This window comes from Lithobates pipiens, unplaced genomic scaffold (assembly GCF_037356315.1).
Source record: "Lithobates pipiens isolate NorthernLeopardFrog02 unplaced genomic scaffold, aLitPip1_a1.2 Scaffold_1, whole genome shotgun sequence".
NCBI lineage: Eukaryota > Metazoa > Chordata > Amphibia > Anura > Ranidae > Lithobates > Lithobates pipiens.
Window position 1 is genome coordinate 21094043 of NW_027507685.1, and position 20353 is coordinate 21114395.

Genomic DNA, 20353 nt, shown 5'->3' on the forward strand with positions numbered 1-20353 from the left:
GGTGGGGGGTTACAGAGGGGAACAGAGGTGGGGGGTTACAGAGGGGAACAGAGGTGGGGGGTTACAGAGGGGAACAGAGGTGGGGGGTACAGAGGGGAACAGAGGTGGGGGTACAGAGGGGAACAGATGTGTGGCATACAGTGGGGAACACAGGTGCAGGGGGGTACAAAAGATAAACAGAAGTGTGGGGAGGTTACAGAGATAAACAGAGTTGTGAGGGGGTGGGGTGCAGCGGGGAAGGATGTTCAGGGGATTGATGAAGCAATTGGGGTGATCTGAGTTTCTAAAAATACAGGAATTGGGGTGATTTGAGGTGTGCAGGGTCGCAAAAAGGTAAACAAATGTGCATTTATTATTATTTTAGTCATTGTCTGTATTTGTCTGCTCGTACGGACAGGCAGTTACACAGCTAGCCTGTCTGTATACTACTCTAGCCTGTCCATATACCTGTGTACCATGGCTGGTGCAAGGAAGCGAGCCGGTGCCGCCACTATTTGTCTTCAGGCCGGGTCCAGAGGCACAGGTGTGGGCCTGTGCTTCACAGCTGAAGAAAAGGTGGAGAGCTGCTGCAAAAATCTCCCCCCACCATCTCCACCACATACCTGGGCAGGGAAAAGGGGTGGAGTCAGGGGCAGAGCTAATGGGGGGCGCCAAAATGAGGTTTCGCCTAGGGTGTCAAAAATCCTTGCACCAGCCCTGATTACTAACACTACCCTTTCTCTCTGTGGGCAGCCTCTCTGTAACATATTTAGTGCAGGGCTATTAACCTTGCATATTACGCAAGGAGGGGCGTTTGGGACCTAAAGAGCCTTAGAGAGGACACTTTATTGGACCAGATGCAAGGATGGAGGGAGTCTTCAGAAGCCAGGTATACGTTATTACACCATATCCCTGCACCACTGGCATTGATGAGCCTTGAATCCTTTTAGTGTAGGGGGCTACACTGCAACGGTAGACTTTGTTTAATTTAGTGTCTGCTTACTAACTTTTAAAAGTGAAGTACTTCTGTTCTTTTATGCTTTATAGAAAAGTCCAGCCAGCTCACCTGAACATATGCATGTTTCAGTCCCTCCATCCTAGTGCCTGAACAGTATTCTCTGGTTAGGTATATGGACAACTAGAAGCCAAAATAATCAGAACGGCTTTTATGGAGTAAAATCGCATATTTATTGAGTCCAGGTAAAATAAATAAAATTTTTACAATTGATACAAAGCTGTGCATGTTTTGTCAAAATATATTATCGGCATATAGCACCGCTTTGTTGCATTGGTTCTAATATGTTTAGCTATATTTAGTGAAGTTGTTATTTTACTTCGTGGAAGCCTTGTCAATTGTTTTGGTTTCTCCTCGTGTTCTAATTAGACACCGTCAATTTGACACGGCCCAATTCAATCAAGACTTCTCATTTTAAGGGCTGAATCAGAAGTGTTGTAATCAAAAGCAACTAACCAGAATGCACTCTGCTAAAGCTATACCAGTACAGAATGGATTCTAAAGGTTTACTGTGGGTAACGGTAATTTTACAAATGGTACTAAAGGCTCAGAACGTTTTATCTTTTGAATGGGCGAAGGAAGTGTAAAAATAGCATAGAACCTGGTAGCGTTATCGTAAAGTATTGATGCTGATGTAAGTAATCTGGTTCATGGACAGGCAGCTTCCACACGCCAGAAGATCTCCATTTTCCCCTTGGCTTGTAAAGCAAAGTGACAAAAAATGTAAATAAAAGCACCGCACCACTGCTAAATGGTCCAGGTCTAGATTTTTTAGTTTTTTTATTTTGGGGAAAAAAAAGTTAGGGGGACAACCCAAAGAGTATTCACGTTTCAGAGTCAAAAAACAAGCACGGTTCTTGTCAGCAGGTGGTTTGGCATCTGGAAGAACTATCGCTAAAGATCCAGTTTACTTCTTTAGTCCATCCATATTGTTTTCGATCTCAAGCTTTGATGAAGGGGGCATTTCGGACCCCTGAAAACACATTGGATTTTTAATTACCCCTTTGAATAGGGTCAACTGTTAAAGTCCAGCACACATAATACAAGTGCTAGACAGCACTATTTACTTGACTCTTTACCAGGGATGTGGAACATGTGATCAGGATTTTAAGTCATCCCTACGGTCAGTTATTGGGTCCCCAAAACCTTTAACCACTTGTCGTTGGCAGTCAGTCATAGGACGTCCTCCGCTTCGTGGTGGTATATCTGAATGAGGCCTGTAACTACAGGCCTCAGATATCTGCATTTTCATCCGGCAATTCCCTACACCATAAGAATAATCATAGCTGCTGTTCCACCACTTGATCGTTCTTGCAGGTGGCAGAAGGGGACCCCCCCACCTCCCGCCGCCCTCTGGTACTTCTACAGACTCACCGCTGTGATCGGCGAGTCGAAGAATGGATCCGCCGGTCCCAGGGATGTTGAGCATAGAGATTTCCGGCGGATCTTTTTTATTTATTTTTTTATTTTAGGCTTTCCAGCTTAGAGGTGAGATGTGGGGTCTTATTGACCCCACATCTCACTGTAAAGAGGTCCTGTCATGTCATATTCCTATTGCAAGGGATGTTTACATTCCTTGTAATCGCAATAAAAGTGATCAAATTTTTTTTTTTTAAAGTGTAAAAATATAATTGAAGTAAAATTAACAATACCATTTTTTTTTTTTAAGTACCCTTGTCCCTATGTGCTCGCACACAGAAGCAAATGCATACGCAAGTCCTGCCCACATATGAAAACAGTGTTCAAACCACACATGGGATGTGTCGCCGCAAACGTTACAGTGAGAGCAATAATTCTAGCCCTAGACCTCCTCTGTAATTCAAAACATGTAACCAGTAATATTTTTAAAAGTGTCGCCTATGGGGATTTCTAAGTAACAAAGTTTGGTGCCATTCCATGAGCATGTGTAATTTTGAAGCGTGACATGTTGGATATCTATTTACTCGGCATAACTTCAACTTTCACATTATGCAAAAAAAATTGGGCTAACTTTACAGCTTTGTTCTTGTGTTTTTTTTTTGTTTTTTTTTTAAGCGTCAGTTTTTTTTTTTTCTCTCTAGTGTCTTTGCTAAAAAAAATATATATTGTTTAGGGGTTCTATGTAATTTTCTAGCAAAAAATATGATTTTTACATGTAGGAGCGAAGTGTCAGAATTGATCTGGATACGACGTGGTTAAACATTCTATTCCCTTACTGTAACCATGGCAAATGCTTCTTCTTTTCTTTGACAAAATTATGAATATTTGTACTCCAATTTTACAGCAGAAATGATGTCAAGGAAATGCTGAATGTGTGATTCATCGAAGATCTTGCATTTCCCGAGCATTCCTTTACTTGCCAAAAAATTTTTTACTTTTTAAAACAAATGCGCTGCCCTCCCCCTTGCTCAAGTTTTGACAAGGACTTCCTTTATTTTCTTAAGAAATGAACTTTAATGTCCAAGGTCATGGCAGAAATTTGAGAAACCTCTTCACGATCTTAAAGAATGTATCTGTTTACCGTGTATTGAAACAGACAAAAGTCAGATATTTGGTGGTTTTAAATCTATTGGGTCAGCTGCGTGGGCAGAACTGTACATTCTTGGAACATTAAATTTATAATGTTTTTAAACATTTAAATCATTTGGTTATGGGGAAGTGTGACTTGTGTTTTCAAGCGTGGTTTCGTAATGTACATTCTTTCGGGCCAGTTGTAGGCCAACGCCATAGCATTTCTTAATCATCCATATACCAGTTTACTAATTCCTTTCCTAAACGAGTTTCAAGGCATTCTAAACTTGTTCATATTGGTTTGATAAAGCTACTAAAGCCCAACTTTAGCTAAAATCATTGAAGGGTTAGAACTTCTATTAGATTTTTATTGCTGATGGCTCATTTTCTGTGTGGTCATTGGGACAGAAAATGAGATGCATCTCCAAAAGGAATACAGACTACACTCCATTACATTTTTTTTCATTGTTGGTGTTCCCATTGGGATTATTTAAATCCTTGCCTTATAGTCACTGTGGCAGAAAGCTCCTAAACAATTGCTTGCAATACAAATTTGAGAGGTTCTTCCCTTCTCCACTGTGTGCATGAAAGATCTACATATAAAGCAGATGGCATGCTCCCTATAATGATTGATCTTATTCACATACATTACCTTAGGACAGCATGGACTCTACATGCAGCCCCTGGGTATAGTAAGGATGCAAAGGTTTCTCACAATCTTTGTAATACCCTAAATATATGAGGAACTTCATATACAATGAATGGTAGAAAGCTGTAGCACTGAAAAGTGTTCCCTTTGCTAGACCATACGGCATGTGGATTGGAGGCAGTGAATACATGAGTTAGTGACCCTGACTCCATTTCAACTGTGTTTGGTAATTGAGGAAGGTATAGGTTCTTTTTTTGCTCCTTAAAGTGTTACTAAACCCAGAAGCTGCACTCACTATATCCGGTCTCCCACAGTACACAGAACATGGAAATGCAATTATTTTTAGTAACTCTAAACCGCTAAATCCGCAGTATATAGCAGTCTTGTGACTTGTATCAGTCTCTGCTTAAAGCTTGTAGGCAGTTTTCATTCTCCCCTGATCCTCTGGACAGTTCGGGCCCTGTGATGATCGCATGCACTCTCCCAAGAAAAAAATAAACTTTCTAGCAATACACAAATGCTGTGTTCTATTGCGGGATGGATTGGAGTCAAAGTAGAGGAGGGTCAGAGAGACCATATCAAACGGCCTTTATACACAATGCAGAGTATTAATCCCTTAGGTTCCACAGTGAGCATACCAAGCATGTTTTACTGTTGTGGGTTTAGTAACACTTTAAGAAATGCGTTTTTGGAAATGTGGCGGGATTACATTTGAAGTGAACTTGGAAATAAAAATACAACACAAATTGTAAGTGCTGTATGTAACAGCAGACCGAATTGGTACAATGCACAAGATCCACACTGCTCACAGGTGGGCCGTCTCCAACGCCGGGATCTCCTCACTGCAGGGTGCTCACCCAGTCTTTTGGCAAAATATTAGGTTTTGGTAAAATGTTTGTTGTGCCAGGCTCAGCTGTCTGTACCTTTTTGGAACTGTGATTATAAACTTTTTTTTGTAACACTACCTCCATACAGCTGGTACTAATATATAAATTGGTGCAAAAAAAATGCCAAGAGATTCTCAAAGAGAAAACTAAGGTAGTTATCGCACCACAATTCCTATGAGTGAATAAACCACTGATATTGAGTTGTATAAAAAAATTAAAGTGCAAAAAACACAATCCAATTGAAGGTGAATGAGAACCAGATCCTCTATCCAAAGTAGTGACTGTATCCAGGGTAGTGACGCACCACAAGTAAATACCCCTTACCGACTCCAGATGACCACAGTACAGTGGTCCCACCAAGCACAGGGAAGTTTTCAGGTATCCCCAGCACCTAAAACTGGTTCTCTAGCAGCTCCCTTGATTGCCACTACAAGCATACCACTCGAAAGACAAAAGAAGAAATTGCCCCCATAGTGTAATCGTTCAAACAGTATATTCATTCGGGCGATGATAAATGCACTTACAAAAGGATCATGTTAGGGCTGGCTTAGCCCTTCCTTCTCTGGGCTGGCTGCTCAGCTGTCAGCTAATTGCCAGCTCTCATCTCTCTCCACAGTTACCAGCTGTTCCTTATTATGCTCGTCTGACCTGCCTACTTAGACCCCTTTCACACTGGGGCGTTTTTCAGGCGTTTTTCATGCGCTTTAGCGTTAAAAAAAGCGCCTGAAAGAAGCTGCAACTGCAATCCCAATGTAAAAGCCCGAGTGCTTTCACACTGAGGCGCTGCGCTGGAAGAGCGTCAAAAAAAGTCCTGCAAGCAGCTTCTTTGCAGCGGTTTTGGAGCGGTGAATACAACGCTCCTAAAATGCCCCTTCCCATTGAAATCAATGGGAAGCGCTTGTAAAACGCCTGAAAAACGCCTGAAAGACGCTATTGGCAGCAGCGTTTTGTGGGCGCTTTTAACCCTTTATTTGGCCACTAGCAGGGGTTAAAAGCGCCCCATTAACGCTCAAAAAACGCTGGTAAAGCGCTGCTAGTTTAAGCGACGCTTTACGAGCGTTTTTCGGGCGCTGACATTTCACATTGGGGCTGCAGATGAGGCTTCTTTCAAGCGCTTTACAGGCGTTTTTTTTAACGCTAAAGTGCTTGAAGAACGCCTGAAAAACACCCCAGTGTGAAAGGGGTCTTAAGGCTGGGCTCACACCGCTGCGGCAGCGAGAACCGGATGTGATTCGCACCGCAGTGCAAATCACATCCGATCTCTGTGCGATGCGAGTTCAGCCATACAGATAGTATGGCTGAATTCGCATCGCACCCGCCGCAAACTCGCACGGGACCCTTTTTTTGGTCCGCAGCAGAATCGGATCGCATGGGTGTTCACACCATGCGATCCGATTCCTCTCCGAGTTTGCAGATCGCACTGCGATATGCGAACTGATCTGGGGGTGTCATTAACATTTCACTGACACTCCCAGCAGTCCGCATAGGGCAGTGTGAACTGCCGGCGGGAGGCATGTGATGCGGAAAAACGCAGCGGATTCACGGCGTTCCCGCATCGCTCCAGTGTGAACCTAGCCTTAAGCTGTCCAGCTCACAAGAAGCCATCTCCTGCTGTTCTGTTTAAAGACTAGCTTGCTGACATCCCTTCTGGCTCCTTATCCTGGTTGCTGTTGCTCTACTTGGATCCCTGACTTCTGGCCTGGCTGATTACCTGATCTGGTTATTGAACTCTGGTCTGGCTGACTACTCGATCCGGTTACTGGACTCTGGCTATGCTTTGACTACGCTTTTTATATTTACCTTTTTATTTAATAAACAAGTGTGATTTAATTGTACTTCTGTCTCGGGTCTGATTCATTGTTTTTGTCAGTAGGCGAAGGCCATGAATTCAGAAGATAGTCAATCCACTTGTTGGTAATATTTTTTTCCAGATTGGATGAGCAAGATCACCGCATGGATCAGTTTGCCATGACGTTACAAACGCTCCTGAGTCGCACGGCTCACCTTGGAATCCCCCACGGTAGCTGCTCCGGTACAACCTGAGTAGCAGGCCATCCCTGCTGCTGCGCCAGTCTCTACTAATGTAATGACATCAGCATCACAGGCCCCACCCTATGTGTTTTCGGCACAATAGGACGTCATCTAGGGATTGGCCAAGTGACGCTGTCATTATGATTGAGATTGAGATTTAAATAAGTAGAGATAAGGGTGCTGCCATATTAACAACTGGCTACCCTGAAGAAAACAATGGACATAGCGAAAAGAAGCCTATTATATAAATAAAAATCCTAGCGCCATCTTGTGGCAAAAAAAATAATGGACAGATGGTATGTAAAAAAACAAAGTCCAGTGGATCGCCACAAATAACTGATTATAAATACAATGGCGTAACAGTATAATTTTGTACTGTATATTATCGATTACCAAAAAAGCAATAATTAACATTTAAAATACAAAAGATACTTATTTAAAAATAATAAAATAAAATTTAATTATTATTAATAAATGAATTAATATCCCAATCGACGTTAAGGCCGTGGGGTACATAAGATTGCATGTCAAAGATCCATCTCATCTCGAGCCTAGAGATGGCTCTAACCTTATTAATACCCCTCCAATGAGGCTGCAGTTTATCCAAGACTACAAACGGAGTCCCTTTTAATTTTTTGTCATGGTTCTTAGCATAGTGTCTGGACAGATTGTGTTTGCTGAATCCACATTTAATGTTGCCCACATGCTCGGATAAATGCACATGCAGGGCCCTCTTAATGCGGCCAATGTATTGTTTAGAGCACGGGCATTGTACAATGTTACCTAGTGTGAGGTTGTCGTGCTGCTGGTTTTTTGCACTTTGTGGACTCTTGAGATAGATATAGAAATCTATCTATCTCTTTTTTTTTTATTTATTTTTTTTGTGCACTTTAATATTCCTCATGGAATTGGCCTTTCTTTATTTATTATCAATTTATATAATTATTGCTTTATTACTCCTAACGAGTACGTGCTATGTATTTAAATTTAGTTTTTGCTCAAAACTATAGTAAGTTTTGGGGTTAATTGTGCTAAATTGTAGTTTGGCATCAGTTTGGTTGGGCTGTACAGAAGTTCTGCCTGGTCATAGGTGGGGTTGTACACCTGTGGGAGGCTTTAGAATGCAGTCTGGTTGGATGCATTGGGTACCAATCTTCATCTTGGAGCTGATCAGTGGGCGCGTTTGTCTCGCTGCGTAATCCGGGAGAGGTTACTTGAGGTGCCGAAGTCACGTGGTTCTGGGTTCCAGTCCAGAAGTTGTTGCTGACTCTGTGGTCCTGGTCCTCCTGACCAGCCCCCAGGGGCCCTCATGGCCATCCATTTCTGGGCCTCACAACTGGCTAGTTTGAGGTGCGGTAACTGGAGGGAGGATTCTAAGGTGTTCCGGTGCAGTCTCTGGTTTGGAGAGGCCCAGTAACTCTACACGCGACCAGGGGAGGACTCTTCAGTAAGAGCCACGCACAAGGTTGGCTGCTCTGTAAGAGCCTGGAAGCTGAGCTGCCATGGACATTGACTGAATCTACAATTCTTACAGTATCGTCAGACTGGTTGAAAGATTCTGGTACAGTAAGAAAGGTTCCTACTTTTATCCTTCCAGTTATAACTAAGTTTCCAACCAAGTCTGTGTGAGAGACTTTGAAAAGCTAGAATTACTTGTTGGCTGCTAAACCCAAAACTTAAGGATTTATCCAACAGTTAGAGTCCAGTTGCGAGTGGCTGTTCCCTTGATTATGTACAGAGACTTTTATCGAAGTCAGCGGTTCCAAGCACCTGCGCTAAACTTTACCCTGATACCCTCTATTCCCAACTTAGAGACTGAGTTTGTTCCTAACAAGGAATTCAAGTGTCGGTCTCTACGGTTACTGGGTTATCAACCCTGGGAACCCCTAGACAAGAACAACGAGGGCGAGCTGGCAGAGGTAATCGGTGGGCCCAGAATAATTCAGCAGCTCCTTCGGGGTTAGTGCTACAGTTTATGGCATTCTGGGTTTTTATTACTTGTAATTGTCAATATGAATTTTTATGGTGTCTGCCTTAGTTTTTACATAGTAAGAATTTTTTCACCATTACTTCCATAATTTGTTTATAAATATTTTTTATATAATTCAATATCACTGGTTTATTCACTCATAGGAATTACGGGGAGATAACTGCCTTGGTTTTCTCTTTGAGAATCTCTTGGTATCATTCATTAGCGCTGCACTTTTTTCATTTTTTTTTTTTTGCACTTTAGTATTTCTGAGTTTTTGTATTTGACTTCAGGGCTAGCTGCTTCTATTCTATAGTTAATATTCATTATGTTTTAGTGCGTTAACCTTTTTGACTTTTTTTTTTTTATTTTTTTTTTTATTTTTTTTTTATATACATTAGTTGTCTTCCATTTTGTAATATATTTTTTTCTTTGGATGTATGCATTAATGTAATACATTCTTAACAATCCTCCTACATTTCAGCTTCAATTTCCGAACAAATTGCATGATGTCATAGTGGGGTCTCTGTGCAATACAGGCAGATCATGGTTGGTGGGAGGGGCCGGCATGGTGCTATGCATAGCTTCCTGAAAGTGGCACAGCACCCTGCCTCAGTACTCCTCTCAAGAGCCCTCTGCCCTAATGCAAGCAGGTCCCTGCCCCTGGGAGGAGTTGTGCAGAAATCAAGGTGCCTTGATGGATAATGTCAGTTTGAAGGAGTGGGTGTTCCTAGACATTGGTGTATAAATAATGAAGTAGCGCTAACAACTGAAGAGGGGGAAATTTTTTTTGTACAAATGTGCTTTCAAATATACTGATTTCGCCTGAAATTGTGTCTTGGCACAAAAAAAAAAAAAAAAAAGTATTAAAACATTCAAAATTCAAATAAATCTGATCCAGTAAATAAAGTGCATCACATCTTCTTGTTCAATAAATTTGATTAAAAATAACCATATTTCAATAACTAAAGTGCATCAATAATCAGTCTAAAAAAAAATGTTCTCATCAATGTGCATCCAAAAGTAGCAGAGATGAGGGGGACAGGGAGTCCAATCTAACATACTACTATGAATGTATTCAGAATCCTCCCCCAGTTGTACCAGCCTCTCACCTTCAAGAAAGACCCCCACGGGTCAAACGGTGCATCAATGGACAACCGTGCAGTGACTTTCTCCTCCTTGGTGGCTCCAGGGCAAAGGATCACTCCTCTTCCTTTAGTCTCTGTGACCCTTTTGTCCTACACAGCTTACGCTGCAGCACGACACGTAACCTCACACTAGACATTAGCTTGCAGAGAACACTAGGTAACGCCCACCTGCAGTGGTGTCACTATGGGGGGGCGGTCCGCACTGAGTGACGGGTGGTGTATGACGCCATGTTTTATCGCACCAGGTGACACCAACCCTGGTGACGCCACTGCCCATCTGTGATGCTGAGCCCCTATGATTTGAAAGAGCTAAAGTCCAGTGAATAAGTGTGCGTCGGGGACAGTGGAGCTGGGGAAGAAAGAGCTAGATGTTACTAGACGTACTGCAGTTAGGAAATGAGGCAGGTTCTATGCTTCAGCTGCTAATGCACACTGTAAGAAGTTTAGTGTGCAGTAAAATCGCAGTAAGCAATTTCAGTACAGGAAAGGAGTCTGCAAGACTTGAGGTAAGATTGGAATTCAGCTTTGAAAGCCTGCATGATGTCTTGAACACTGTGATTAAAGATGCTAATAATTACATTCATGAATACAGTATGATTGTCATGTGTGAATTTTGAAGACATTGCTAGTGTTTTTCTTCAGGGAGGAATGAAAGCAATGCTAATGTTTGGATGTAATGAATCTGTCTCATGATGGGGGGGGGGTCATGTAAACACCAAAATGCTGAGAGCGGATATTTCATGTCTCTAAACTATGGAAATCCTGAGATTTGTGAGCATCTGCAGACCAGACTATGGAGCAGAGCCATTTTTAAGTCCCTCTCAGATCTATGCATTCCTGTGTTTCAGCTGCCTTGTTCTTTGACTCGTTTGTGATTTGCTATAAACAGTTGATTCTTACACCCTGTGTGTAGAAGCCCCCCCCCCCCCCCAATATATGAAAGTGATGCATTTTCCAGCTTGCAACTTCTCCTGTACAAAGTGCCTGCTGATGGATGACAGTAATGATGTGTCACATGCCATTTACATGATGGTTGCTGTGTTCAGAGCTACCTTCTTAGCCATGTATGAATTCTTTTGTGAAAATTGATGTGTGCCGATGTTGAAGAGCCCTTTCCATTGAGAGACCATAGTAAGTATAGAGGGCTGCATCTCAAAATATTTGTGGGGCACAAAAATAAACTGCCTCTCCCACTAGCAAAAGATGCCCCTTGGGCAGGCCTGTTTCTAGGGTCCTAATAAATCAGGAGCACCTCTGGTAACAGATTCAAATGTTGAGGGGCTGGTAGGATACTAAATGGATCAAATCTAAGACTAATGTAGCGCTAACAGAGCAGGGGCCACTGGTTTTAACTGGTCCAAACAGTACAGAGGCCACCAGCCACCCAAGCAACAGTCCATTCATACAGGCTCCAGTTTAGGGGTTTATTTTTTATTTTATTTTTTATTTTTTGTAAATTTATTGCTGGCAGAACATGAGGCAGGATACGGATTAGGGCATAATATACTCCAAAACATGCAACACAGCAGTTTGAGGACATTCTTCTCCCTAAGCAAGTACAGATGTTGAACAGTCTCTTCCCCCCCAAAGCTGAAGACCATAGGGCAGTGATGGTGAACCTTGGCACCCCAGATGTTTTGGAACTACATTTCCCATGATGCTCATGCACTCTGCAGTGTAGTGGATCATCATGGGTAATGTAGTTTTTAAAACATCAGGAGTGCCAAGGTTCGCCATCACTGCCATAGGGTGACTTTCTGAGTAGGCGAATACTTCACAACTGAAGCCCATGAGGTTCTTTAATGGGTTAGGGCCTCACATCTGAGGACTGTAAGGCAAGTCTTTTGGACATCTGGGTGACTTGGGCCAAGAACAGTGTTTGGTAGCCAGTGAAGGTTCCCAACACAGTCTCAAGGATCAACTACTCACAAGTCCCCAGGACAGCTGACTGCTTCCAGCTTCTTCCAGACAAAACCTAGTGAGTGAAATGGTGCCTCACAGCACCAGATCCCTGGTGTTGTGTTTTTTTCAGTCGATTTCTGAGTAATCTATTAACTCCTGGAGCTTCTGAGAGCTTCTAGAGCTGCATGGTCTATTGGCTACTTGGCAACAGCAGCACTGCACCTCTGGAACCCTCCTGGGGAGATTGAACCCTGTTCTTCAGTGTCTCAGACTATTTATCTCCATCCAATCCGCCTGTTGGACACATTTCCAAGGAATGGCTGGAACTTAATAAATATTTAGGCTGCCTGTTTTGAATCTCCATCCTAAGCTCTGGAAACTACTTCCAGAGGCAGGGAGAAGCAATCAAACTCCCAGCCTGTAATGCTATGGTTAGACCAGAACAATCAATCCATGCTCCTTTGATTGCAGAAGCAGCCAAAAACAATTTTCTCAGCATCTCTTGTGCTGGGAGGGAGCTGAATCGATAATCTTTTTAACTGAACAAAAACGAATTGGTCAAAGTACTGTAATGATATGCTATGATGCAGTGGTGGCTAGTGGCAAACAAACCTGCCCCTCTCACAAACGCCACACACCTGTTAAAGGGGGCTTCCAGATTCTGATAAGCCCCCCCCCCCCCACCTGCAGACCCCCACAACCACCAGGCAAGAGGTGTGGGGATGAGGCCCTGGTCCCCATCAACATGGGGACAAGGTGCTTTGGGGGGAGATGTTGAGGGCATGTGGCCCAGTATGGTTCAGGGGGCTCGCTCATCTCCCTTATCCTGACTTGCCGGGTAGCATGCTCAGATAAGGGATGGATGGATAGATATATATCTTATCTGATCATGCTACCTGGCAAGTCAGGATAAGGGAGATGAGCGAGCCCCCTGTACCATACCGGCACAAACCTGCTCAATCTATCTCCATCCACACACTACACACGGCCGCTATGTAAGCAGCCTTATATAGTGTGGGCTTGGGGCCCCCCCACTCCCCCAAGCCATGATTGGCCAAAGGCACCCTGCCTTTGGCCAATTATGGCTCTCACAACAGAGCTTGCTGTGACTGGTCAAAGCATACAGGTCGGGTGCATGCAGTGAATTATGGGGCATTCTGCGGCGCTCAAACTTCTCACGAATGCCCCCATGTGTTTGATTTGTTTGCAAGCAAACGAATACCCGATGTTCGAGTCGAACTTGCGTTAAAGTGTACAATGTTCCAAAACTGTATGTCGCATAGCGTGTATAATTTCCACATCTGAAAGGAGACACGGGCCACTCAGAAGTCCTAGGGAATGTGCCCTCTGTGTCGGGGTCTAGCAATACCCCGACTCAGAGGAGAATAGGCTAGTGTTTGTTTAAAGGGTAACTGCCCCTTTGTGGGGAAAAAATAAAAACAAAATCTAGCATAATCCATTGCTACACAAGCCATACTGTAATTGAATGTTTTTTAAAATTACATTTTTCTTTTCAATCTATAGTGTGGGCGTTTTCTGTAATACGGAAACCTGAAGGCGTTCTGTACACAGATGGTGTGCGTAATGCTTACTGATTTTCCCAGAACTCTGCACTAAACAACAAATCAGATTTAGAAGAAGGCTCCCACTGTATCCGAGATGAGTGGTGGTCCCATCCCTGGATTAGATAGAACAAAAAAAAAAGTGGTGCTCTGACAGACCACCAACACATTAAATGGGACTAATGTAATTAAAATTTTAATGGTACAAAAAGTCAAAACTTAACAGGATAAAAACAGACAACAGCATCTGAATAATGTACAATACAAATCGACAATAGGACATCACAAATAACAACACTTATGCTCTCATTAGGGTAAGATGCCCCACTATCTGACGCGTTTCCAGTTTTGCTTGAAAACGTTCATCAGGGGTAGAGAGTAGAATGAGATGACGTGTAATTTTAAAGCTCATGATGGAGCAATTCCTCAATAGGATGTCATCATAGATGATACAGACGCAGCTGGATGCCAAGACAAAGTCCCTAACGACCCGTGGACAGGGAGTAATTCACCTCTCCACAGAGTATATACAGGCCGGTGTCAATCAAAGATTAAGAGTTAACCCCTCACTATAGATGTGGGGGTATTTGAGTTATAGCCAAAGAACATCCGAGCCTCAAATGTGGCCCCCAGGAGGTCCCCTGTTTTTTTGGATCCCTTGTTAGAAACCCCAGTGAGGAGGTCCTGTGAAGCGCCACGCCTTGGAAAAATGCAGCATGTGATAAGTGTTATTTGTGATGTTCTATTGTCGATTTGTATTGTATTGCACATTGTTCAGATGCTGTTGTCTGTTTTTTAATCCTGTGAAGTTTTTGACTTTGTACCATTAAAATTTAAATTACATTAGTCCTATTTAATGTGTTGGTGGTCTGTCAGAGTCCCATTTAGGGAGTTTTTTTGTTCTAAAAGTCAGATTTTGGGCAGTCCTGCAACAAAAACGTAATTTTTTTTTTTGGTGAACTACTCCCAAATCGCGTATAAAGAAATGTAGACCCTGCAACTTTCCTCATCAGGACCCTGCAAGTGCAGCTGCTGAATGATCTTATAAAATCACTCCCATTCACGTTAATTTTGCAGATGTACAGACAAACTGCAATGAACCTAAATCACCCAGAGGGGAATGCTTTAAAAATGGAGTTACTCTTGAAAATATTTGCCAAAGACATTTTCAGCTTTGTATTTCACTTGTAGTCATTCTGTTTTTTTTCAAAGGGGCACAACCCACTTCAATTCCATTTGGGAAAGCTTTGTAAATTGGATTTTATTGGTATAAGGTTGTAGGAGAGTGAAAGCATGGATATTGCAAATAGCGGGAAGCAGTGGACAATTACGTGAACATGTTTTGCCCTGCACGGGGAAAGTGCAGGCTTACTTTCACTTGCTGAATGGAGTTTTATATTGGCATATATAAATGCTTGCTAATTGAAGTGTTATAAGTATTTTTCATTTATTATTTTCTGCAGAAGAGTACATAGAACCATTTACATCAATCCCTGTCTTATGAAGGTACTTGCGGTCTAATGCCCCTAGCACACACACCCTACCTACAGGGTCCGTCGTAGGGGGTCAGTTAATTATGTAATATTTTTTTTTTTAAATGTTGGATGAAGCTAGAGCACCCAAGTAAAACTTAAATACCATCATAACTTGCAGAACACCATGCAGAGTGGGATTTAAGCCTAAAAAACAGAGCTTTAAGTTGAGTGTTGGCCATTAATGTTGCAGAGAACTTTTTTTTTTTTTTTAAGGCGAGTGAAGTGCAGAGCTAAACATGCAGGCAGAAGTGACATGACCTCAATACTGCATAATTTAATTACTTTTCTTACCCTTTAACTGTTTTTCCTCCTCCGGAATATAATTAAATGTTGAAAAAAAGTGAATACTCATTATGTTTTAGTCTGCTAAACCCTTGCTCATCGGTTTTTATACAGACCGTTGTGAAGGTTCCTTAACCTCTGTTACTTCAGCGATACAGTACCTATCAGGTTTGAGGGTCCTGTTAAGCTTGAGGGTTTCGTTTTTATTTACTGCAGTGTCACCATCAGTGCTCCAAGTAATTTTGTGAAGCTGCGGTGAACTTACTGTTGGAGGTGCTGCAGGCTACTGTAGTCAGATGAGTCCACCAGGCTCAATCCAGGTCTTTTATCTGTAAGTGGTGCATTGCAATCTCGGTCTATTGTTTTGATGGCTGAATGACAGAAACCCAGTCACAGTATATATTAAAGGTCTATTTTAGTCATATGGTTTAGGAAGAGTATAACTAAAGTCGCCAGTTAAAGTGCCAACTTTAGTGTCTGTCTTTTAGTCTGCCTATGAAGCATAGTTGTAATTACAGATGGATAAAATATACAGCATAGCTAATAATAAAACCTCTCCTCTGGTGTAATTGTGGGTTTTGATAGTTTTTATACAGTGGTTTTCTTGGCCAAGCCTTAAAATTTAGTTTTATAAAGTTAAGCATAATAAGTGGATGCCCAGCTTGTGATTTTAAACCCTATTTAGATACTGTTATCGGAACAGATGGTGCTTGCTGTGTACGTCTTGAGGATAACTGGCAAAAGGAAAGATTAATGGCATGGCAAGATCTCAGCACAAATGCTAAACATCAATGCCAGATGTTCTATGCAGATTATGTTGTGTTTTTTTTTTTTTTTTTTTTTTTAAATCTAAAGCCCTAATATTCACTTTTGTGTTCTGTTAACTTCTTGACAAGTAATTATTTAGCCATGTTCTAAGTCACTGCTTGGGATGTCGCATGATTTTCTTTTTCCTCCCGTAATGTTCTCCTTTTGTCTGTCCCTGCAAACCTCACATCTGGTTTTATTAGGAAAGGGGCTGGGTACAAATATGAAGACTACCCAGAAAATAAAATTCTTTGCTTGGGCAGGCACTTTCACAAACTTGTCTTTTTGGCGTATTAAAAAAAAAAAAGACGGCTACCATTGCTGACCTGAATCTCTGAATATTCTAGTTTACTGGCTGTCATGTTCAGTCAGCATTGCATATCGGGCTGGGAGGAAGTACGTGAGGAGATGAAGGTTCATACTGTAAATTATAAAAATTGACTTTGGTCAAACTCAAATTATAATTAAATTAACTTTGTTAGTTTACTGGCGACTGTTTGTTTATACTACAGACTATAATTAATGCCAATTATACAAGAACCTTCTATGGGCCATCTAGGGCCCTCCATTGGAGACTAACTCCCATTGCAGCCTGCTGTCTACTATCTGATCCACATGGATATGTCCACCCTTGGCTATTCACACTATATGCGTACAGTTTTAACTGATCAATATACGGCTTGCACCTGCTACTGAGGAAGTGAATTTTTTTCACGTGACGCATAGAGCGTTAGGATGCAATCATGACCATTTTTATTATAGAATTATCCAACTACCAAACATTATTGATCATCAATTCTAATAGGTTTAAGTTACCCCCATTTTGGTATTTTGTATCTGTATAGTTTTTACTGGTACACATTTTATGAATGCTATGATTGCCTTGTGGTGCTGCTGTATGCAATTATCTGACCTATGTTTTTAATTCTGTACCATTCTTGGGCTGGAATGTACTATTGCAGTAAACATTTGTTCCTTCTTATATACTTTGTTACTTATGGTTATACAAATGATACATATGTACTATATTGCCAATGGCTATATTAACGGTTTACACAAGATGTGTATATATATATATATTTTTTTTTTTTATTAGTGGATACACGGCTCATATGTTTGCTCCCCACCCCCCACATTAAAATTGATGTTTGGTAAGATTTGATAATGAGTTTGTGTGGTGTTGTGTGAGGGTTTTTTTTTTTTTTTATCTACCAGTTGTGGTTCTGCCTTTTTGTAGGTGACCTTATGCTCGAAAGATGGAAATCAGAACATTTTCTTGTCTTTTACAGGAGTCTTGTGAAACCTCTTCTTGTCCCATCAGTCCACTAAATTCTAGTATCGTTCTGAGTTCCAACTCTCCAAGAAGCCACTATCTAGTAGATTTCACAGCTCCACCAAGTTCTGTGGCCTGTCTGGATAATTCTGCAGCAAAGCACAAGATTTCCGTCAAGCCAAAGAAGAAACGAGGACCAGTCATGAATATACATCGAATAAAGGTATTTTTATGTAGTGGTGTTTTGTTTGTCTTTTGTATAAAGTCCTTCCGCATTTGTATGCATGAGATCAACTTGATAAGCTTTATTAGAGCTGTGGATACAAAGGTTCACAGAGGCACTATATGATCAGAATATAAAAAAATTCAATATTGTGATTGGCCGAATTTCAAAAGGCTATGCCAAACAACATATTGGTGGGCTTGCAGTATCGCTACAGTGATGGGGGAAAAAAGTATTTAATCCCCTGCTGATTTTGTACATTTTCCCACTGACAAACGATCAGACTAATTTTAATGGTAGGTTAATTTTCATGGTAGGTTTATTTTAACAGTGAGAGACAGACTAGCAATATCCAGAAAAATGCTTTAAAAAAAAACAAAAACAATTTTATAAATTGATTTGCATTTTAATGAGTGAAATAAGTATTTTATACCCTATCAATCACCAATATTTCTGTCTTCCAGGTGTCTTCTATACAGGTAAGGAGCTGAGATTAGGAGCACTCAAAGGGAGTGCTCCTAATCTCAGCTTGTTGCCTGTAGAAAAGACACCTGTCCACAGAAGCCGGTTTCAATCTCGCCACCATGGCCAAGACCAAAGAGCTGTCCAAAGGATGTCGAGGACAATAGATTGTAGATCTACACAAAGCTGGAATGGGCTACAAGAACGTCACTAAGCAGCTTGGTGAGAGGGTGACAACAGTTCGCAAATGGAAGAAACCCAAAATAACGGTCAATCTCTCCTCGGTCTGAGGCTCTATACAAGATCTCACGTTTATGGAGTTTCAATGATCATGAGAACGGTGAGAAATCACCCCAGAAATATGGGAAAATCTTGTCAATGATCTCAAAGCAGCTGGAACCATAGTCGGCAAGAAAACAATTGGTAACACACTACGCTGTGAAGGACTGAAATCCTAGAGGGACTGCAAGGTCCTCCTGCTCAAGAAAGCACATATACAGGCCCGTCTGAAGTTTGCTAATGAACATCAGAATGATTCCAAGGAGAACTGTTAGGAGGAGGAGGAATGCTGTTTATGACTCCAAGAACACCATTCTCACCATCAAACATGGAGGTGGAAACATGTTTTGGGGGTGTTTTTCTGCTAAGGGGGCAGGACAACTTCACCACATCAAAGGGACAATGGATGGGGCCATGTACTGTCAAATCTTGGGTAAGAACCTCCTACCCTCAGCCAGGGCATAGAAAATGGGTCTTTGGTGGGTATCCCAGCATGACAATGTCCCACAATACATGGCCCAGGCAACAAAGGAGCGGCTCAGGAAAAATCCCATTAAGGTCCTCGAGTGGCACGATTGAAATTTAGCTGCTTCAGCAGGGATCAGGAAAATTTTGTTCATTTTGTGGCACTCAACAGAAGGCAATGATTTCTGCTGAAAGGACGTTGGAAAATGTTTTCGATCAGCGGCTGCAGAATACCTCCATTCACATTGATTGTCAGCCTACTGGCTGAATGAAAAAAGTGTGTGGCTGGCTTAAGTGTGCTCTTTCTGACAAAGATTCTATGTGATTGCTGTGCCTATGAGTGCTCTGCCAGTGTGTTTAGTATGTGTGCTCCCTTTTAAAGGAGTGTGTGTGTGTGTGTGTGTGTGTGTGTGTGTGTGTGTGTGTGTGTGTGTGTGTGTGAATAACTTGCGCTAGAAGTGAAAATAAGTAGGTTTCAGCTGCTTTACACAAAGTGCTAACACCTGAACAAATGAAAATAGAAATTAAAGCACTCGCAAAATAAATTTAGCATGTGAAAACGTCTATATACATTGTGCAGATGTGCTCCCAGGTAATAAATTCAAAAGTGCTCCAAACGTCAAGGTGCATCACACACCCCTCCTGTGTCCCCACTCTCCAAAAAGAATGGACTCCTGGCTTTTCAGTCCAGGAGTTGATCAAGCTTGAATGTTGGCCATTAATGGCATATCACAGGAGGATCCTCCAAAATTCTTCCCCAATCGTGATGCTCATGAGTGAATAATGGAACCAAAAACCCAAGGAAAGATTGACAGTGAAGTATAGTGTAAGCCTCTTGCACACGGTAGATGGGTATTTACAGACTGAAATTATTCATATTGCATGAGGTATTGCAATAACAAACGGCAAACTCCGCATCCAGCGTGCGTTCCACAGAAACCGAAAGTGACGTCTGAACACCGAAAATTGCGTAAATGCGTTTAGCCCTCCCACAAGGCATCAAGGACCTCTTTGCATGAGCTTTAAACATATGTGCGTTATCTGCCTGTACATTTGCTGCAACATCGCCATCATTACTCAGAGCATATGCTCACTAGAAATACACTAAAATTGAAGATTGAGTGCAATTTACTTTTTTTTTTCCTTCTGTATAGGATGGTACTGGTTTTACCAAAGATTTGCACATCAAATTAAAAGAGAAGATGGAAAACAAGGTAAACATCACAGTAGTACACCTGTTATAGAGGAATATCTGACTTTATATTATCAATAGATATTTTCCGGGGATTATTTCTGTTTTAAAGAAGGACTTCACTCAATTCTTTCTTCTTTCTTCCCAAGGGAGGAAGGGGGGGGGTGTTTGGGGGCACTTGCCTCCAGGGCCACTACAAATTA

General features: G+C 41.8%; 1 protein-coding gene across 5 annotated transcripts in view; it reads left to right on the forward strand.

The window, feature by feature from the left end:
• The window catches only part of KIAA1210 (KIAA1210 ortholog), a 171842-nt gene that overhangs the window by 132152 nt on the left and 19337 nt on the right, over nt 1–20353 (forward strand). For all 5 annotated transcript variants that reach the window (XM_077484554.1, XM_077484474.1, XM_077484523.1 and 2 more), the window contains 2 exons: nt 17546–17752; nt 20113–20172. In XM_077484554.1, coding sequence (XP_077340680.1) covers nt 17546–17752; nt 20113–20172 — 267 coding nt within the window. The remainder of the gene's footprint in view (nt 1–17545; nt 17753–20112; nt 20173–20353) is intronic.